This window comes from Oncorhynchus nerka, linkage group LG14 (genome assembly GCF_034236695.1).
Source record: "Oncorhynchus nerka isolate Pitt River linkage group LG14, Oner_Uvic_2.0, whole genome shotgun sequence".
Lineage (NCBI taxonomy): Eukaryota > Metazoa > Chordata > Actinopteri > Salmoniformes > Salmonidae > Oncorhynchus > Oncorhynchus nerka.
This window is the reverse complement of record NC_088409.1, coordinates 1,034,321-1,057,171: the sequence shown is the minus strand read 5'-3', so window position 1 is coordinate 1,057,171 and position 22,851 is coordinate 1,034,321. Positions and strand designations below refer to the sequence as shown.

The window sequence follows — 22,851 nt, the reverse complement described above, 5'->3', positions numbered from 1 at the left end:
ATGGATAATATGTGGTCCACTTCCCAAGCGTTCCCACAAGTCTCGCATTGTAGCGCCTCTGGTTTAGAAACTGATTTTAAAAATGCTACATTCTGGTGGTTACGAAACAATGTGAAGCACAAGGCCTTATTTTTATTTGCTAAACAACTTCGAATTTTTTTTTACAAATAATTTAGGAGTCGCGCTCAATTTCTGCTGATTCCAACTTCTGAACGCTCCGCTGGGGTCATTACACTGGAAAATACATCTGGTGGTAATATTTTACACTCGGACTGTGACCCATTTGGTGGTAATATTCTACACTCGGACTGTGACCCATTTGGTGGTAATATTCTACACTCGGACTGTGACCCATTTGGTGGTAATATTCTACACTCGGACTGTGACCCATTTGGTGGTAATATTCTACACTCGGACTGTGACCCATTTGGTGGTAATATTCTACACTCGGACTGTGACCCATTTGGTGGTAATATTCTACACTCGGACTGTGACCCATTTGGTGGTAATATTCTACACTCGGACTGTGACCCATTTGGTGGTAATATTCTACACTCGGACTGTGACCCCTTTGGTCACTTTATTTATCCTGTGATCAGTTACAATGACATTACGCTCATTCCTGTAAACTTCTACGGGTACAACACCAAACATGAGAATGATGAGTTGCTTGAATCTGTGGAGAAACATACTTCATTTGATATCTAAATGTCCCAATTCGTTATTATTGATAGGAGGGGACTTTAACATTACTACAGATAATTCAACTGATAGATGGCCCCCAGGGAGGCCAACCAATCAGGTAGGCCAACCAATCAGGTAGGCCAACCAATCAGGTAGGCCAACCAATCAGAATTTGGATTTAATAATTTTTTATGGAAAAGTTTGATCTTACTGATATATGGAGAGAGAGGTTTCTGGCCGACAGATCATTCGCTTGGAGTAACAAAACAGGTTCAAGACACAATAATGACTACGAGATATTAGCCTTACTACTTGCACAAATAATTAAAGAAGTCCTGGATGCAATCATTGATGATGGCTTTATGAGGAACAGACATATTTCTAACAATATCAGACTAGTATTATACAAGCTTGACTACTCAGACCTGATAACAGAGAATAGCTTCGTATTATTTTTATTGACTACTCAGACCTGATAACAGTGGATAACTTCGTATTATTTTTATTGACTACTCAGACCTGATAACAGAGAATAGCTTCGTATTATTTTTATTGACTACTCAGACCTGATAACAGTGGATAACTTCAGCTCTTATTTTTATTGACTACTCAGACCTGATAACAGTGGATAACTTCGTATTATTTTTATTGACTACTCAGACCTGATAACAGAGAATAGCTTCGTATTATTTTTATTGACTACTCAGACCTGATAACAGTGGATAACTTCGTATTATTTTTATTGACTACTCAGACCTGATAACAGTGGATAGCTTCGTATTATTTTTATTGACTACTCAGACCTGATAACAGTGGATAACTTCGTATTATTTTTATTGACTACTCAGACCTGATAACAGTGGATAACATATGATGGTTTTTTATTGACTACTCAGACCTGATAACAGTGGATAGCTTTACTACATTTTAACCATTATTTTTTTATTGACTACTCAGACCTGATAACAGTGGATAGCTTCAAGACCTTTTTATTGACTACTCAGACCTGATAACAGTGGATAGCTTCGTATTATTTTTATTGACTACTCAGACCTGATAACAGAGGATAACTTCGTATTATTTTTGTAAAGCATTTGACACAGTAGAGCATCAGTTCCTCTTCCACTCCCTTGAGACATTTGGCTTTGGGGATTTGTTCTGTAAGGCGATTAAGACTCTCTATACGAATGGTAACAGCTCTATCAAACTGAAACATGGCCCCTCGCCTAGATTTGAGTTGAAGAGAGGAACTAGGTCAACTTGTCCTATCTCACTGTATCTGTTTTTATTAATCACCCAACTTCTTACAAATTATTTAATTAGTCCAGTACAAGGTATTTCCATAAATGGTAAAGAAATTATTATAAGCCAGCTGGCTGACGATACTACACTTCTTCTGAAAGACACTAGTCAGATTACCATTTCGAACAATGTGATGTCATGTATTATGTCTTAACATGAACACGTGAACTCATGGCTGTCAAAGATTGGACATATGATGGTTTTCCAGTGAAAGAATATATGACATATTTAGGCATAACCGTCACTAAGGATCAGAAGTCTACAGGCTTTACTACATTTTAACCATCTGATTATTTTTTAAACAGAAGAAGCTAAATCAATACCTGACCCCGTCAATACCTGACCCAGTCAAGACCTGACCCTCTCAAGACCTGACCCCGTCAATACCTGACCCCGTCAATACCTGACCCCGTCAAGACCTGACCGCGTCAAGACCTGACCCTGTCAAGACCTGACCCTGTCAAGACCTCACCCTCAGAACATACCTACGATTAACCATGTTGACTCATCAGCAGGAAAGATGAGTTTTTCTGTTGGGCCATTCAACAACAATAGAACTATAGGAACCTTGTTTCAACAGGATGTTGATTCTATACCTCATGTCATGTTGGTCCATTCAACAACAATAGAGCTATAGGAGCCTTGTTTCAACAGGATGTTGATTCTATACCTCATGTCATGTTGGTCCATTCAACAACAATAGAGCTATAGGAACCTTGTTTCAACAGGATGTTGATTCTATACCTCATGTCATGTTGGTCCATTCAACAACAATAGAGCTATAGGAACCTTGTTTCAACAGGATGTTGATTCTATACCTCATGTTGGTCCATTCAACAACAATAGAACTATAGGAACCTTGTTTCAACAGGATGTTGATTCTATACCTCATGTTGGTCCCTGGTTCCATTCAACAACAATAGAGCTATAGGAACCTTGTTTCAACAGGATGTTGATTCTATACCTCATGTTGGTCCATTCAACAACAATAGAACTATAGGAGCCTTGTTTCAACAGGATGTTGATTCTATTCCTCATGTCATGTTGGTCCATTCAACAACAATAGAACTATAGGAGCCTTGTTTCAACAGGATGTTGATTCTATACCTCATGTCATGTTGGTCCATTCAACAACAATAGAGCTATAGGAACCTTGTTTCAACAGGATGTTGATTCTATACCTCATGTCATGTTGGTTCATTCAACAACAATAGAACTATAGGAACCTTGTTTCAACAGGATGTTGATTCTATACCTCATGTCATGTTGGTCCATTCAACAACAATAGAGCTATAGGAACCTTGTTTCAACAGGATGTTGTATCTATACCTCATGTTGGTCCGTTCAACAACAATAGACCTATAGGAACCTTGTTTCAACAGGATGTTGATTCTATACCTCATGTTGGTTCATTCAACAACAATAGAGCTATAGGAACCTTGTTTCAACAGGATGTTGATTCTATACCTCATGTCATGTTGGTCCATTCAACAACAATAGAGCTATAGGAACCTTGTTTCAACAGGATGTTGATTCTATACCTCATGTTGGTCCATTCAACAACAATAGAACTATAGGAACCTTGTTTCAACAGGATGTTGATTCTATACCTCATGTTGGTCCATTCAACAACAATAGAGCTATAGGAACCTTGTTTCAACAGGATGTTGATTCTATACCTCATGTTGGTCCATTCAACAACAATAGAACTATAGGAGCCTTGTTTCAACAGGATGTTGATTCTATTCCTCATGTCATGTTGGTCCATTCAACAACAATAGAACTATAGGAGCCTTGTTTCAACAGGATGTTGATTCTATACCTCATGTCATGTTGGTCCATTCAACAACAATAGAGCTATAGGAACCTTGTTTCAACAGGATGTTGATTCTATACCTCATGTCATGTTGGTTCATTCAACAACAATAGAACTATAGGAACCTTGTTTCAACAGGATGTTGATTCTATACCTCATGTCATGTTGGTCCATTCAACAACAATAGAGCTATAGGAACCTTGTTTCAACAGGATGTTGTATCTATACCTCATGTTGGTCCGTTCAACAACAATAGACCTATAGGAACCTTGTTTCAACAGGATGTTGATTCTATACCTCATGTTGGTTCATTCAACAACAATAGAGCTATAGGAACCTTGTTTCAACAGGATGTTGATTCTATACCTCATGTCATGTTGGTCCATTCAACAACAATATAACTATAGGAACCTTGTTTCAACAGGATGTTGATTCTATACCTCATGTCATGTTGGTTCATTCAACAACAATAGACCTATAGGAGCCTTGTTTCAACAGGATGTTGATTCTATTCCTCATGTCATGTTGGTCCATTCAACAACAATAGAACTATAGGAACCTTGTTTCAACAGGATGTTGATTCTATACCTCATGTTGGTCCGTTCAACAACAATAGACCTATAGGAACCTTGTTTCAACAGGATGTTGATTCTATACCTCATGTCATGTTGGTCCATTCAACAACAATAGAACTATAGGAACCTTGTTTCAACAGGATGTTGTATCTATACCTTATGTCATGCCATATTGGAACGGTTTTATTGATCATGTCTGTTGGGAAAATGTTTGGATATTGCCACACACATACTTACATATTAACAAAATTAAGGAAGTTTCTTTTAAAAGTATTAATACATATTATCCTACCAACCACCATATCATGAAGAAATTTTAAGAAAAATATAAATTCAAATTGTACCTTTTGTAATGACCAGCCAGAAACAGTGTTGTATCTTTTTCGGTATTTTATGCATTTAAGGAATCTGTGGCAAGACATCGGTAGATTTATAATCTAACACATTTATGAGGATTTTACACTGTTGTGGAGAGATGTACTGCTTGGATTCTTTACCTACGATAGAAATAAGTTAAAACAATTAATTTCATTATTCGTTTGGCCATATTCACAAATGTAAAAGCCCCGCCTCCAGCCCCTCCCCTAACCCAATTGTCCTTGGGATATTCTTTATATGTGCTTGTGTTCCCCCATATACTTTTTGTATTGATTTGTTGTTTATAATAATAATACAAAAATGTAATATATAAAAAATCTGAAAAAAGATATCGCTAAGGTCTGACTTTTTCATACCGGCATTTCTATAGACAACCCCGTGTATATTTCGGGTCCTGAGTCAACGTGGGACAGTGCGTTTGTGTTATGCCGAATTTGTTGTCAAGTGTTTGTGTTTTTAATGTCAGTAGTTCTATTATCATGATGCCGGGGGAGAATCTTTCCAAAATCGCTTCAGGAGCAACTACTGGACCCTGTCAAAACTGCACTGTGCTTCACCAGGTGAGGAGAGAAAGGCTCTGGCTACTGGTCTATACTTGCTTCAAACCTGGAGAAACAGATAGTTAGCTAATATTTCACCAAACTATACTGACGGACAATCCATGCTCTCTCTCATTGTAGAACCTAAAGGAATATGTGGCAGCTCTCCTGGTTTTGAAACAGAAAACGATGGACTCCGAGTAAGTAACTAACGTTATTAGACTTGTGAGATGAGATGAGGCTGTACAGGCCCCTAAAACACAGCTAACTACATACTCAGGGTGGGGGGCTATTCAATCAAACAGCTAACTAACTATATATACTCAGGGTGGGGGGCTATTCAATCAAACAGCTAACTACATATATACTCAGGGTGGGGGGCTATTCAATCAAACAGCTAACTACATATATACTCAGGGTGGGGGGCTATTCAATCAAACAGCTAACTAACTACATATATACTCAGGGTGGGGGGCTATTCAATCAAACAGCTAACTAACAATAAACAGCTAACTATACTCAGGGTGGGGGCTATTCAATCAAACAGCTAACTAACTACATAACTCAGGGTGGGGGCATTCAATCAAACAGCTAACTACAGGGTGGGGGGGCTATTCAATCAAACAGCTAACTAACTACATATATACTCAGGGTGGGGGGCTATTCAATCAAACAGCTAACTACATATATACTCAGGGTGGGGGGCTATTCAATCAAACTCAGGGTGGGGGGCTATTCAATCAACAGCTAACTACATATATACTCAGGGTGGGGGGCTATTCAATCACAAACAGCTAACTAACTATATCAAACAGCTAACTACATATATACAGGGTGGGGGGCTATTCAATCAAACAGCTAACTACATATATACTCAGGGTGGGGGGCTATTCAATCAAACAGCTAACTACATACTCAGGGTGGGGGGCTATTCAATCAAACAGCTAACTAACTACATATATACTCAGGGTGGGGGGCTATTCAATCAAACAGCTAACTAACTACATATATACTCAGGGTGGGGGGCTATTCAATCAAACAGCTAACTACATATATACTCAGGGTGGGGGCTATTCAATCAAACAGCTAACTACATATATACTCAGGGTGGGGGGCTATTCAATCAAACAGCTAAATCTAACATATATACTCAGGGTGGGGGGCTATTCAATCAAACAGCTAACTACATATATACTCAGGGTGGGGGGCTATTCAATCAAACAGCTAACTACATATATACTCAGGGTGGGGGGGCTATTCAATCAAACAGCTAACTACATATATACTCAGGGTGGGGGGCAATATTCAATCAAACAGCTAACTACTACATATATACTCAGGGTGGGGGGCTATTCAATCAAACAGCTAACTACATATATACTCAGGGTGGGGGGGCTATTCAATCAAACAGCTAACTACATATATACTCAGGGTGGGGGCTATTCAATCAAACAGCTAACTAACTACATATATACTCAGGGTGGGGGGCTATTCAATCAAACAGCTAACTACATATATACTCAGGTGGGGGGCTATTCAATCAAACAGCTAACTAACTACATATATACTCAGGGTGGGGGGCTATTCAATCAAACAGCTAACTACATATATACTCAGGGTGGGGGGCTATTCAATCAAACAGCTAACTACATATATACTCAGGGTGGGGGGCTATTCAATCAACAGCTAACTAACTACATATATACTCAGGGTGGGGGGCTATTCAATCAAACAGCTAACTACATATATACTCAGGGTGGGGGGCTATTCAATCAAACAGCTAACTACATATATACAATCAGGGTGGGGGCTATTCAATCAAACAGCTAACTAACTACATATACTACAGGGTGGGGGGCTATTCAATCAAACAGCTAACTAGGGTGGGGGGGCTATTCAATCAAACAGCTAACTACATATATACAGGGTGGGGGGCTATTCAATCAAACAGCTAACTACATATATACTCAGGGTGGGGGCTATTCAATCAAACAGCTAACTACACATATATACTCAGGGTGGGGGGCTATTCAATCAAACAGCTAACTACATATATACTCAGGGTGGGGGGCTATTCAATCAAACAGCTAACTAACTACATATATACTCAGGGTGGGGGGCTATTCAATCAAACAGCTAACTACATATATACTCAGGGTGGGGGGCTATTCAATCAAACAGCTAACTACATATATACTCAGGGTGGGGGGGCTATTCAATCAAACAGCTAACTACATATATACTCAGGGTGGGGGGGCTATTCAATCAAACAGCTAACTACATATATACTCAGGGTGGGGGGCTATTCAATCAAACAGCTAACTAACTACATATATACTCAGGGTGGGGGGCTATTCAATCAAACAGCTAACTACATATATACTCAGGGTGGGGGGCTATTCAATCAAACAGCTAACTAACTCATAATAAACAGCTAACTCAGGGTGGGGGGCTATTCAATCAAACAGCTAACTACATATATACTCAGGGTGGGGGGCTATTCAATCAAACAGCTAACTACAATAAACAGCTAACTACTATACAGGGTGGGGGCTATTCAATCAAACAGCTAACTACATACTATACTATTCAATCAAACAGCTAACTACATATATACTCAGGGTGGGGGGCTATTCAATCAAACAGCTAACTAACATATATACTCAGGGTGGGGGGCTATTCAATCAAACAGCTAACTACATATATACTCAGGGTGGGGGGCTATTCAATCAAACAGCTAACTAACTACATATATACTCAGGGTGGGGGGGCTATTCAATCAAACAGCTAACTACATATATACTCAGGGTGGGGGCTATTCAATCAAACAGCTAACTACATCAGGGTGGGGGGCTATTCAATCAAACAGCTAACTACATATATATACTCAGGGTGGGGGGCTATTCAATCAAACAGCTAACTACATATATACTCAGGGTGGGGGGCTATTCAATCAAACAGCTAACTACATATATACTCAGGGTGGGGGGGGCTATTCAATCAAACAGCTAACTACATATATACTCAGGGTGGGGGGCTATTCAATCAAACAGCTAACTAACATATATACTCAGGGTGGGGGGCTATTCAATCAAACAGCTAACTACATATATACTCAGGGTGGGGGGGCTATTCAATCAAACAGCTAACTACATATATACTCAGGGTGGGGGCTATTCAATCAAACAGCTAACTACATATATACTCAGGGTGGGGGGCTATTCAATCAAACAGCTAACTAACTATATATACTCAGGGTGGGGGCTATTCAATCAAACAGCTAACTACATATATACTCAGGGTGGGGGGCTATTCAATCAAACAGCTAACTACATATATACTCAGGGTGGGGGGCTATTCAATCAAACAGCTAACTACATACTCAGGGTGGGGGCTATTCAATCAAACAGCTAACTACATACTCAGGGTGGGGGCTATTCAATCAAACAGCTAACTACATACTCAGGGTGGGGGCTATTCAATCAAACAGCTAACTACATAGTCAGGGTGGGGGGCTATTCAATCAAAACTCTGTAGTCTGGTTCCCTGGAAGTTTCAAACAAACAGCTAACTGCATTGTCTGAATTCTGATTCCAGTTTCATTCCACTTGTCAATAAACATCCGCGTGGCTAAATCAAACCAGAACACATATATACGTCAAAGCGATTCAATGCAAACTGTCTCCTACAACATGACACAGAGCAGCAATCAAACAGTTGTCATATGACCCAGGTGCCTGGTTTGACTGAAACAGCTAACCATAGACTCTGGGTAGACTCAATCAAATGCTAACTACTAGCTGTGTGGGGGGCTATTCAATCACCATGTAGCTATGTAGCTGGGCCAATACCACATATGTAGGGGGGCTATTCAGCTAGGCTATTCAATCAAACACCAGGTAGGGGGCTATTCAATCAAACAGCCTAACTACATGTAGCTCATGGGCTGGGCCTATTCAATCAAACAGCTAACTAACCATACCAGGGTGTAGCAATCAAACAGCTAACTAACACATATAGCTCAGGGTGGGGGGCTATTCAATCAAACATGCTAACTATGTAGCTAGGCCTACCATGTAGCTATATACTCAGTAGCTCAAACAGCCTACCATGTAGCTAGGCTATTCAATCAAACTATGCTAACTACCTACCATGTAGCTATTCAATCAAACAGGCTAACTATGTAGCTAGGCCTATTCAATCAAACAGCTAACTAGGCCTACCATGGTGGGGGGCTATTCAGCTCAAACAGCTAACCCTACCATGTAGCTCAGGTGGAGCTATTCAATCAAACATGTAGCTAGGCCTACTCAGGTGGGCTATTCAGCAAACAGCCTACCATGTAGCTATGGAGCTAGGCCTATTCAATCAAACAGTAACTAGGCCTACCATGGTGGGGGGCTATTCAATCAAACAGTACATATAGGCCTACCATGTAGCTATGTAGCTAGGCCTATTCAATGTAACAACTAACTAATATACTGTAGCTATTCAATCAAACAGAAGCCTACCATGTTTAATGTAACAGGTGGAGTGAATGACTAGTATGTTTTAGAAACGGTAGGCTACTCAATGTCATCTGTTTCACTTCTCAGGGATTTTCAGTCACCTGCTGAGTGAATATCAAGGGTGGTGTGAAGATATCCTTTCAAAGTCCATTCACTCAAACTCCACTTATTAGGGCCTCAGCCATTCATGCTCTTCAGCCTCTCTTCAGTCATTCATTAGGTCTCAGCCATTCATGGGGGGCTCTTCAGCCTCTCTTCAGTTGTTAGGGTCTCAGCCATTCATGCTCTTCAGCCTCTCTTCAGTCATTCATTAGGGCCTCAGCCATTCATGCTCTTCAGCCTATCTTCAGTCATTCATTAGGGCCTCAGCCATTCATGCTCTTCAGCCTCTATTCAGTCATTCATTAGGGCCTCAGCCATTCATGCAAACAGCCTCTCTTCAGTCATTCATTAGCTAAGCCATTCATGCTATTCAGCCTCTCTTCAGTCATTAATTAGGTTTCAGCCATTCATGCTCTTTAGCCTCTACTTCAGTCATTCATTAGGTCTCAGCCATTCATGCTCTTCAGCCTCTCTTCAGTCATTCATTAGGGCCTCAGCCATTCATGCTCTTCAGCCTCTCTTCAGTCATTAATTAGGGCCTCAGCCATTCATGCTCTTCAGCCTCTCTTCAGTCATGAATTAGGTCTCAGACATTCATGCTATTTAGCCTCTCTTCAGTCATTCATTAGGGCCTCAGCCATTCATGCTCTTCAGCCTCTCTTCAGTCATTAATTAGGGTCTCAGCCATTCATGCTCTTCAGCCTCTCTTCAGTCATTCATTAGGGCCTCAGCCATTCATGCTCTTCAGCCTCTCTTCAGTCATTCATTAGGGCCTCAGCCATTCATGCTCTTCAGCCTATCTTCAGTCATTCATTAGGGCCTCAGCCATTCATGCTCTTCAGCCTCTCTTCAGTCATTCATTAGGGCCTCAGCCATTCATGCTCTTCAGCCTCTCTTCAGTCATTCATTAGGGCCTCAGCCATTCATGCTCTTCAGCCTCTCTTCAGTCATTAATTAGGTTTCAGCCATTCATGCTCTTTAGCCTCTCTTCAGTCATTCATTAGGTCTCAGCCATTCATGCTCTTCAGCCTCTCTTCAGTCATTCATTAGGGCCTCAGCCATTCATGCTCTTCAGCCTCTCTTCAGTCATTAATTAGGGCCTCAGCCATTCATGCTCTTCAGCCTCTCTTCAGTCATGAATTAGGTCTCAGACATTCATGCTATTTAGCCCTCTCTTCAGTCATTCATTAGGGCCTCAGCCATTCATGCTCTTCAGCCTCTCTTCAGTCATTAATTAGGGTCTCAGCCATTCATGCTCTTCAGCCTCTCTTCAGTCATTCATTAGGGCCTCAGCCATTCATGCTCTTCAGCCTCTCTTCAGTCATTCATTAGGGTCTCAGCCATTCATGCTCTTCAGCCTCTCTTCAGTCATTCATTAGGGTCTCAGCCATTCATGTGGGCTATTCAATCAAACTCTTCAGCCTCTCTTCAGTCGGGCTTAATTAGGTCTCAGCCATTCATGCTCAGGGTAGCCTCTCTTCAGTCGTTAATTAGGTCTCAGTGCCTCCCTTGGAATGAACAGAACTGTTCTGATTGGCTGGCTCTGGTACTGATGACCACTGTTTCTGACTTCACTCCTCTCCCTCCTGTCACTAGTGTTACAATATAACACCATCATAACAAGTCTGCTTTGACTTCACTGGTTACAGTGGGATGAGAGGTTCAAGGTGATTATGTATTGTACTGACCTCGTCCTTAGTGGAAGTGACCATTTAGAAATCTATGGGAGTGACCATTCAACTTCAATGGGAGTGACCATTAGACTTCTATGGGGGTGACCATTCAAATTCTAACAGGGTGACCATTAGAATTCTATGGGGGGACCATTAGAATTCTATGGGGGTGACCATTAGAATTCTATGGGGGGACCATTAGAATTCTATGGGGGTGACCATTAGAATTCTATGGGGTGACAATCAAACAGCTACCATTAGAATTCTTTGGGGGTGACCATTAGAATTCTATGGGGGGACCATTAGAATTCTATGGGGGTGACCATTAGAATTCTATGGGGTGACCATTAGAATTCTATGGGGGTGACCATTAGAATTCTATGGGGGTGACCATTAGAATTCTATGGGGGTGACCATTAGAATTCTATGGGAGTGACCATTAGACTTCTATGGGAGTGACCATTAGACTTCTATGGGGGTGACCATTAGACTTCTATGGGGGTGACCATTAGAATTCTATGGGGGTGACCATTAGAATTGGCTTACTACATTTAGTGTTGGGGGGACAGCCTTATCCACAAGGCTACCTGCCACTCCCATTGGCCTAACAGCCTTATCCACAAGGCTACCTGCCACCCCCATTGGCCCAACAGCCTTATCCACAAGGCTACCTGCCACCCCCATTGGCCCAACAGCCTTATCCACAAGGCGACCTGCCACCTCCATTGGCCCAACAGCCTTAACCACAAGGCTACCTGCCACCCCCATTGGCCCAACAGCCTTATCCACAAGGCTACCTGCCACCCCCATTGGCCCAACAGCCTTAACCACAAGGCTACCTGCCACCCCCATTGGCCCAACAGCCTTAACCACAAGGCTACCTGCCACCCCCATTGGCCCAACAACCTTCTCCACAAGGCTACCTGCCACCCCCATTGGCCCAACAGCCTTATCCACAAGGCTACCTGCCACTCAGCCTAACTCTATCTCAGTCATTCATTAGGGGCATTGGCCCAACAGCCTTATCCACAAGGCTACCTGCCACCCCATTGGCCCAACAGCCTTATCCACAAGGCTACCTGCCACTCAGCATTGGCCCAACAGCCTTATCCACAAGGCTACCTGCCACCCCCATTGGCCCAACAGCTTATCCACAAGGCTACCAGGGTGCCACCCCATTGGCCCAACAACCTTCTCCACAAGGCTACCTGCCACCCCATTGGCCCAACAGCCTTATCCACAAGGCTATTGCCACCTCCATTGGCCCAACAGCCTTATCCACAAGGCTACCTGCCACCCCATTGGCCCAACAACCTTCTCCATAAGGCTAACTGCCACTCGCATTGGCCCAACAGCCTTATCCACAAGGCGACCTGCCACCTCCATTGGCCCAACAGCCTTATCCACAAGGCTACCTGCCACCCCCATTGGCCCAACAGCCTTATCCACAAGGCTACCTGCCACTCCCATTGGCCCAACAGCCTTATCCACACGGCTACCTGCCACCCCCATTGGCCCAACAGTCTTATCCACAAGGCTACCTGCCACTCCCATTGGCCCAACAGCCTTATCCACAAGGCTACCAAACAGCCACCTCCATTGGCCCAAGAGCCTTATCCACAAGGCTACCTGCCACCTCCATTGGCCCAACAGCCTTATCCACAAGGCTACCTGCCACCCCCATTGGCCCAACAGCCTTATCCACAAGGCTACCTGCCACCCCCATTGGCCCAACAGCCTTATCCACAAGGCTACCTGCCACCCCCATTGGCCCAACAGCCTTATCCACACGGCTACCTGCCACCCCCATTGACCCAACAGTCTTATCCACAAGGCTACCTGCCACCTCCATTGGCCCAACAGCCTTCTCCACAAGGCTACCTGCCACCCCCATTGGCCCAACTGCCTTATCCACAAGGCTACCTGCCACCTCCATTGGCCCAACAGCCTTCTCCACAAGGCTACCTGCCACCCCCATTGGCCCAACAGCCTTCTCCACAAGGCTACCTGCCACCTCCATTGGCCCAACAGCCTTCTCCACAAGGCTACCTGCCACCTCCATTGGCCCAACAGCCTTCTCCACAAGGCTACCTGCCACCCCCATTGGCCCAACAGCCTTAACCACAAGGCTACCTGCCACTCCCATTGGCCCAACAACCTTCTCCACAAGGCTACCTGCCACCCCCATTGGCCCAACAGCCTTATCCACAAGGCTACCTGCCACCCCCATTGGCCCAACAGCCTTATCCACAAGGCTACCTGCCACCCCCATTGGCCCAACAGCCTTATCCACAAGGCTACCTGCCACCCCCATTGGCCCAACAGCCTTATCCACAAGGCTACCTGCCACCCCCATTGGCCCAACAGCCTTATCCACAAGGCTACCTGCCACCCCATTGGCCCAACAGCCTTATCCACAAGGCTACCTGCCACTCGCATTGGCCCAACAGCCTTATCCACAAGGCTACCTGCCACTCGCATTGGCCCAACAGCCTTCTCCACAAGGCTACCTGCCACCCCCATTGGCCCAACAGTCTTATCCACAAGGCTACCTGCCACCCCCATTGCACTACTGTCAGTATTGTTAGAAGTGTTCGTCTGGCTCAGTTGATAGAGCGTAGCGCTGGCAACGCTAGGATAGTGTGTTCGATTCCCAGAACCACCCGTACCTAAATGTATGCACGCATTAATGCTTTGGATAAAAGGCTCTGCTTCATTCCATTATTATGAAGTGTTTTCCTTGACAGTTTGTTTTACAGCTTCAGAGATCCACAGGTATGACACGTTTCACTTCTCTAGTTCCTCTTTTTTACTAAAATGCTCTTCTATGTCTTTGTAAGTATTTGACATGTTTTGTAAACGTATATGGTCGACAACATAAAGTTGTTCATTATTTCTGTCCCAGTCGTTCCAGGGAGACCAGTAAGCAGCGTATACAACTGGATGATCTGCAGTTGAAAGTAGCTTCTCTGGTAAAGCAACGTGCAGAGTACGAAGCCATGCGGGCAGAGCTGGAGGCTAAGCAGGTAAGAGATGTGAACTGCTCCATTCTGCTCATCATGACAGTGTTGTGTCCTGGAGAGCTCTAACAGAGTTGTGTCCTGGAGAGCTCTAACAGAGTTGTGTCCTGGAGAGCTCTAACAGTGTTGTGTCCTGGAGAGCTCTAACAGTGTTGTGTCCTGGAGAGCTCTAACAGTGTTGTGTCCTGGAGAGCTCTAACAGAGCTGTGTCCTATGGTCCTGGAGAGCTCTAACAGTGTTGTGTCCTGGAGAGCTCTAACAGTGTTGTGTCCTGGAGAGCTCTAACAGTGCTGTGTCCTATTGTCCTGGAGAGCTCTAACAGAGTTGTGTCCTATTGTCCTGGAGAGCTCTAACAGTGTTGTGTCCTGGAGAGCTCTAACAGTGTTGTGTCCTGGAGAGCTCTAACAGTGTTGTGTCCTGGAGAGCTCTAACAGTGTTGTGTCCTGGAGAGCTCTAACAGTGTTGTGTCCTGGAGAGCTCTAACAGTGCTGTGTCCTATTGTCCTGGAGAGCTCTAACAGAGTTGTGTCCTATTGTCCTGGAGAGCTCTAACAGTGTTGTGTCCTGGAGAGCTCTAACAGTGTTGTGTCCTGGAGAGCTCTAACAGTGTTGTGTCAGTGTTAGCGTAGCCTCTTGTGTAGCCTGTCAACTATGTGTCTGTCTATCCCTGTTCTCTCCTCTCTGCACAGACCATACAAACGCTCCACACCGCGTGGCCGCGGCCACCCTAATCTGGTGGTCCCAGCGCGCACGACCCACGTGGAGTTCCAGGTCTCCGGTAGCCTCTGGAACTGCCGATCTGCGGCCAACAAGGCAGAGTTCATCTCCGCCTATGTCTCCCTCCAGTCCCTCGACTTCTTGGCACTGACGGAAACATGGATCACCACAGACAACACTGCCACTCCTACTGCCTCTTCTTCTGCCCACGTGTTCTCGCACACCCCGAGAGCTTCTGGTCAGCGGGGTGGTGGCACCGGGATCCTCATCTCTCCCAAGTGGTCATTCTCTTTTCTCCAGCCTTACCCATCTGTCTATCGCCTCCTTGAATTCCATGCTGTCACAGTTACCAGCCCTTTCAAGCTTAACATCCTTATCATTTATCGCCACTCCAGGTTCCTCGGAGAGTTCATCAATGAGCTTGATGCCTTGATAAGCTCCTTTCCTGAGGACGGCTCACCTCTCACAGTTCTGGGCGACTTTTAACCTCCCCACGCCTACCTTGGACTCATTCCTCTCTGCCTCCTTCTTTCCACTCCTCTCAACAGCCTGACAGTCTACCTCACCCTCTCACCTTCCCCCCTTACTCCACAAGGCAGGAAATACGCATTGGCCTCATCTTTACTAGATGCTGTTCTTCCACTAACCTCGTTGCAACTCCTCCAAGTCTCCGACCACTACCTTGTATCCTTTTCCACAAGGCTCGCTCTCATCCAACACTTCCCACACTGCCCCTACTCCACATGGTATCGCGCTCGTTGGCCCAACCTTCGCTACTCTCCCCCCGCTACTCTCTCCTCTTCCATCCTATCATCTCTTCCCTCTGCTCAAACCTTCTCCAACCTATCTCCTGATTCTGCCTCAACAACCCTCCTCTCCTCCCTTTCTGCATCCTTGACTCTCTATGTCCCCTATCCTCCAGGCCGGCCTGTCCTCCCCTCCCGCTCCGTGGCTCGACGACTCATTGCGAGCTCACAGAACAGGGCTCCGGGCAGCCGAGCGGAAATGGAGGAAAACTCCCCTCCTGCGGACCTGACATCCTTTCACCCTCCTCTCTACATTTTCCTCTTAGAATTCTCTCTCTGCTGCTAAAGCCACTTTCTACCACTCTAAATTCCAAGCATCTGCCTCTAACCCTAGGAAGCTCTTTGCAACCTTCTCCTCCCTCCTGAATCCTCCTCCCCCTCCCCCTCCTCCACAGAGGCTCTGCAGATGACTTCGCCAACCATTTTGAAAAGAAGGTCGACCTCCGATCCTCCATTGGCTAAGTCAAACGACACCGCCACCCCTGCTCACACTGCCCTACCCTGTGCTCTGACCTCTTTCTCCCTCTCTCCCAGATGAAATCTGCCTTATTGTGACGGCCGGCCGCCCACACAACCTGCCCGCTTGACCCTATCCCCTCCTCTCTTCTCCAGACCATTTCCGGAGACCTCCTCCCACCTCACCTCGCCCATCAACTCATCCCTGACCGCTGGCATTGGCCCTTCCGTCTTCAAGAGAGCGAGAGTTGCACCCCCTGAAAAACCTTACACTCGATCCTCCGATGTCAACAACTACAGACCAGTATCCCTTCTTTCTTTTTCTCTCCAAAAGGCTTGAACGTGCCACCCTTGGCCAGCAGCCTCTCCCGGCTATCTCTCCAGAATGACCTTCATTGATCCAAATCAGTCAGGTTTCAAGACTAGTCATTCAACTGAGACTGCTCTTCTCTGTATCACGGAGGCGCTCCGCACTGCTAAAGCTAACTCTTCTCCTCTGCTCCTCATCCTTCTAGACCTATCGGCTGCCTTCGATACTGTGAACCATCAGATCCTCCTCCACCCTCTCCCAGCAGCCATCCACGGCGCGGCCCACGCTTGGATTGCGCCCTACCTGACAGGTCGCTCCTACCAGGTGGCGTGGCGAGAATCTTCTCCACACCACGTGCTCCTCACCACTGGTGTCCCCAGGGCTCTGTTCTAGGCCCTCTCCTATTCTCGCTATACACCAAGTCACTTGGCTCTGTCATAACCTCACATGGTCTCTCCTATCATTGCTATGCAGACTTACACACAATTAATCTTCTCCTTTCCCCTTCTGATGACCAGGTGGCGAATCTGCATCTCTGCATGTCTGGCAGACATATCCGTGTGGATGACGGATCACCACCTCAAGCTGAACCTCGGCAAGACGGAACTGCTCTTCCTCCCGGGAAGGACTGCCCGTTCCATGATCTCGCCATCACGGTTGACAACTCCATTGTGTCCTCCTCCCAGAGCGCTAAGAACCTTGGCGTGATCCTGGACAACACCCTGTCGTTCCCAACTAACATCAAGGCGGTGGCCCGTTCCTGTAGGTTCATGCTCTACAACATCCGCAGAGTACGACCCTGCCTCACACAGGAAGCGGCGCAGGTCCTAATCCAGGCACTGTCATCTCCCATCTGGATTACTGCACTCGCTGTTGGCTGGGCTCCTGCCTGTGCCATTAAACCCCTACAACTCATCCAGAACGCCGCAGCCCGTCTGGTGTTCAACCTTCCCAGTGTTCTCTCCGTCACCGCTCCTCCGCTCCCTCCACTGGCTTCCAGTTGAAGCTCTAACATCCGCTACAAGACCATGGTGCTTGCCTACGGAGCTGTGAGGGGAACGGCACCTCAGTACCTCCAGGCTCTGATCAGGCCCTACACCCAAACAAGGGCACTGCGTTCATCCACCTCTGGCCTGCTCGCCTCCCTACCACTGAGGAAGTACAGTTCCCGCCTCAGCCCAGTCAAAACTGTTCGCTGCTCTGGCCCCCAATGGTGGAACAAACTCTCACGACGCCAGGACAGCGGAGTCAATCACCACCTTCCTAGACACCTGAAACTCCCACCTCTTTAAGGAATACCTAGGGATAGGATAAAGTAATCCCTCTCACCCCCTCCCCTGAAAAGATTTAGATGCACTACTGTTCCACTGGAGGTCATAAGGTGAATGCACCAATTTGTAAGTCGCTCTGGATAAGAGCGTCTGCTAAATGACTTAAATGTAATGTAAATGTGTCCTGGAGAGCTCTAACAGTGTTGTGTCCTGGAGAGCTATAACAGTGTTGTGTCCTGGAGAGCTCTAACAGTGCTGTGTCCTATTGTCCTGGAGAGCTCTAACAGAGTTGTGTCCTGGAGAGCTCTAACAGTGCTGTGTCCTATTGTCCTGGAGAGCTCTAACAGAGTTGTGTCCTATTGTCCTGGAGAGCTCTAACAGTGCTGTGTCCTATTGTCCTGGAGAGCTCTAACAGAGTTGTGTCCTATTGTCCTGGAGAGCTCTAACAGTGTTGTGTCCTGTTGTCCTGGAGAGCTCTAACAGTGTTGTGTTTCTGTCCTGGAGAGCTCTAACAGTGTTGTGTCCTGTTGTCCTGGAGAGCTCTAACAGTGTTGTGTCCTGTTGTCCTGGAGAGCTCTAACAGTGTTGTGTCCTGGAGAGCTCTAACAGAGTTGTGTCCTATTGTCCTGGAGAGCTCTAACAGTGTTGTGTCCTGTTGTCCTGGAGAGCTCTAACCGAGTTGTGTCCTGGAGAGCTCTAACAGTGTTGTGTCCTGTTGTCCTGGAGAGATCTAACAGTGTTGTGTTTCTGTCCTGGAGAGCTCTAACAGTGTTGTGTCCTGTTGTCCTGGAGAGCTCTAACAGTGTTGTGTCCTGGAGAGCTCTAACAGAGTTGTGTCCTATTGTCCTGGAGAGCTCTAACAGTGTTGTGTCCTGTTGTCCTGGAGAGCTCTAACCGAGTTGTGTCCTGGAGAGCTCTAACAGAGTTGTGTCCTGGAGAGCTCTAACAGAGTTGTGTCCTGGAGAGCTCTAACAGTGTTGTGTCCTGGAGAGCTCTAACAGTGTTGTGTCCTGGAGAGCTCTAACAGTGTTGTGTCCTGGAGAGCTCTAACAGTGTTGTGTCCTGGAGAGCTCTAACAGTGTTGTGTCCTGGAGAGCTCTAACAGTGTTGTGTCCTGGAGAGCTTACATTTACATTTACATTTAAGTCATTTAGCAGACGCTCTTATCCAGAGCGACTTACAAATTGGTGCATTCACCTTATGACCTCCAGTGGAACAGTAGTGCATCTAAATCTTTTCAGGGGGGGGGGTGAGAGGGATTACTTTATCCTATCCTAGGTATTCCTTAAAGAGGTGGGGTTTCAGGTGTCTCCGGAAGGTGGTGATTGACTCCGCTGTCCTGGCGTCGTGAGGGAGTTTGTTCCACCATTGGGGGGCCAGAGCAGCGAACAGTTTTGACTGGGCTGAGCGGGAACTGTACTTCCTCAGTGGTAGGGAGGCGAGCAGGCCAGAGGTGGATGAACGCAGTGCCCTTGTTTGGGTGTAGAGCCTGGAGGTACTGAGGTGCCGTTCCCCTCACAGCTCCGTAGGCAAGCACCATGGTCTTGTAGCGGATGCGAGCTTCAACTGGAAGCCAGTGGAGGGAGCGGAGGAGCGGGGTGACGTGAGAGAACTTGGGAAGGTTGAACACCAGACGGGCTGCGGCGTTCTGGATGAGTTGTAGGGGTTTAATGGCACAGGCAGGGAGCCCAGCCAACAGCGAGTTGCAGTAATCCAGACGGGAGATGACAAGTGCCTGGATTAGGACCTGCGCCGCTTCCTGTGTGAGGCAGGGTCGTACTCTGCTCTAACAGTGTTGTGTCCTGGAGAGCTCTAACAGTGTTGTGTCCTGGAGAGCTCTAACAGTGTTGTGTCCTGGAGAGCTCTAACAGTGTTGTGTCCTGGAGAACTCTAACAGAGTTGTGTCCTGGAGAGCTCTAACAGAGTTGTGTCCTGGAGAGCTCTAACAGAGTTGTGTCCTGGAGAGCTCTAACAGAGTTGTGTCCTGGAGAGCTCTAACAGAGTTGTGTCCTGGAGAGCTCTAACAGAGTTGTGTCCTGGAGAGCTCTAACAGAGTTGTGTCCTGGAGAGCTCTAACAGAGTTGTGTCCTGGAGAGCTCTAACAGTGTTGTGTCCTGGAGAGCTCTAACAGAGTTGTGTCCTGGAGAGCTCTAACAGTGTTGTGTCCTGGAGAGCTCTAACAGAGCTGTGTCCTATTGTCCTGGAGAGCTCTAACAGAGCTGTGTCCTATTGTCCTGGAGAGCTCTAACAGAGTTGTGTCCTATTGTCCTGGAGAGCTCTAACAGTGTTGTGTCCTGGAGAGCTCTAACAGAGTTGTGTCCTATTGTCCTGGAGAGCTCTAACAGTGTTGTGTCCTATTGTCCTGGAGAGCTCTAACAGTGTTTCTGTCCTGGAGAGCTCTAACAGGGTTTCTGTCCTGGAGAGCTCTAACAGAGTTGTGTCCTGGAGAGCTCTAACAGTGTTGTGTCCTGGAGAGCTCTAACAGTGTTGTGTCCTGGAGAGCTCTAACAGTGTTGTGTCCTGGAGAGCTCTAACAGTGTTGTGTCCTGGAGAGCTCTAACAGTGTTGTGTCCTGGAGAGCTCTAACAGTGTTGTGTCCTGGAGAGCTCTAACAGTGTTGTGTCCTGGAGAGCTCTAACAGTGTTGTGTCCTGGAGAGCTCTAACAGAGTTGTGTCCTGGAGAGCTCTAACAGAGTTGTGTCCTGGAGAGCTCTAACAGAGTTGTGTCCTGGAGAGCTCTAACAGAGTTGTGTCCTGGAGAGCTCTAACAGTGTTGTGTCCTGGAGAGCTCTAACAGAGTTGTGTCCTGTTGTCCTGGAGAGCTCTAACAGAGTTGTGTCCTGGAGAGCTCTAACAGAGTTGTGTCCTGGAGAGCTCTAACAGTGTTGTGTCCTGGAGAGCTCTAGCAGTGTTGTGTCCTGTTTTCCTGGAGAGCTCTAACAGTGTTGTGTCCTGGAGAGCTCTAACAGAGTTGTGTCCTGGAGAGCTCTAACAGAGTTGTGTCCTGGAGAGCTCTAACAGTGTTGTGTCCTGGAGAGCTCTAACAGTGTTGTGTCCTGGAGAGCTCTAACAGTGTTGTGTCCTGGAGAGCTCTAACAGAGTTGTGTCCTGGAGAGCTCTAACAGAGTTGTGTCCTGGAGAGCTCTAGCAGTGTTGTGTCCTGTTTTCCTGGAGAGCTCTAACAGTGTTGTGTCCTGGAGAGCTCTAACAGAGTTGTGTCCTGGAGAGCTCTAACAGAGTTGTGTCCTGGAGAGCTCTAACAGTGTTGTGTCCTGGAGAGCTCTAACAGTGTTGTGTCCTGGAGAGCTCTAACAGAGTTGTGTCCTGGAGAGCTCTAACAGTGTTGTGTTTCTGTCCTATAGGGCTCTAACAGAGCTGTGTTTCTGTCCTGTAGAGCGCTGAGAAGTTGTCCCAGCACCTTTTGGAGGAAGTGGAGAGGCTGAAGGAGGAAGTGGAGAGGCTGAAGGAGCAGAACAACAACACAGAGACTCTGTAAGGACTCATCAAGAACATTTTACACCATATTTAGTTTGGTTCTTGCTCCGCTGACATCTCTTTTCTCTCTGTTCTCCAGAAAGAAGAGACTTGAGGACCAGCTGAAGATGGTAGCAGGTATTGTCTCTGGTTATAATTCTACTTTCTGTAAACCCCTCAACAAGCTGATATACCCACATTGTAATAGTCCACTGTCTGATGTATGTAAACTCAGTCTTTCCTGTGTTTTATTATGAAGAGACAACGGAGAAGCAGTGTGTGGATAATGTCCAGCTGAGACAGGAGAAGACGGCGCTGCAGAAAGACCTGCTGAAAACACAGGTAACAGTATTATCGAACGGGACAATAAACCCTCCTCGTTCTAACACTCATCCAATGTTTGTCTGTGTAGGTTCAACCCACTGAACTAAGAACCATGGTGAAGTATTGGTGTCAAAGTGTTTAGTTACGGAGATGATTTGACGTTTATCTTGTCAGGTGTCGTTGAAGACGTGTCAGAAGGTAGCAGAGGAAGTGCAGCGGTTGGAGGAGGACAACGCCAGGACATCCGTTCTGTAAGGGTTTTCACCGAACACTAAAACAACAAGTGGATGGAATAAGTGTTGCTGTACTCATGTTTCTACCTTCTGATTTCACCAACAGAAAATACGACCTGGAAAAACAACTTGTACTGTTTCAAGGTTGCTATTACTTTTTATTATCTGCTAGTCTGTGGGAAACCTAATTTACAATATTCCTATTGTGATCTGTCACACAGCCTTTACCTGCCTTGTCTTATTGGCCATGTGGTTGTTCTGTTTTAGATTCTCAACTCAAGCAAGAGCGTGACATTACCAGGCTGAAAACAGAGAAGATTGTACTGGAGAACGAGCTTCTACATCTTCAGGTTTGCGTGTGTTCTCCCTACTTCCACTCACGCTACAACCAGCACTGCAGCTGCGAGTTTAACAAAGTGTTCCGTTGTTTTTATTAGAGGCTTGTCTTGTTGGAGGAATATTTCACTTCCTCCTTCCTTCCACTTCCTCTGGTCATAGGATTAACAATGTGAATTGGTGTATGAGGCAGAAATAATGCAGAGTGACTTGAGTTTCATCATCGGCTAGAAGACTGTGTCCCCTTTTCTCAGCGGAGGGCAGGTGAGAGGCAGCCCTACCACTGCTCCCTCCCTCCCTCCCTCAGACTGACCATCAGATGCAAGAC

At 46.0% G+C, this 22,851-nt stretch overlaps 1 protein-coding gene across 1 annotated transcript; it reads left to right on the top strand.

Annotated features, from left to right (window-relative positions):
• Positions 1-5,235: 5,235 nt before the first annotated feature.
• On the top strand, positions 5,236-22,624 carry LOC135574926 (little elongation complex subunit 1-like). The gene is made up of 9 exons (XM_065027047.1): positions 5,236-5,315; positions 5,436-5,494; positions 14,492-14,603; positions 21,551-21,648; positions 21,731-21,768; positions 21,890-21,972; positions 22,129-22,205; positions 22,294-22,331; positions 22,455-22,624. Exons 1-9 carry the CDS (start codon positions 5,238-5,240, stop codon positions 22,622-22,624), a joined length of 753 nt encoding a protein of 250 aa, XP_064883119.1. The 5' UTR covers positions 5,236-5,237.
• Positions 22,625-22,851: the final 227 nt, after the last annotated feature.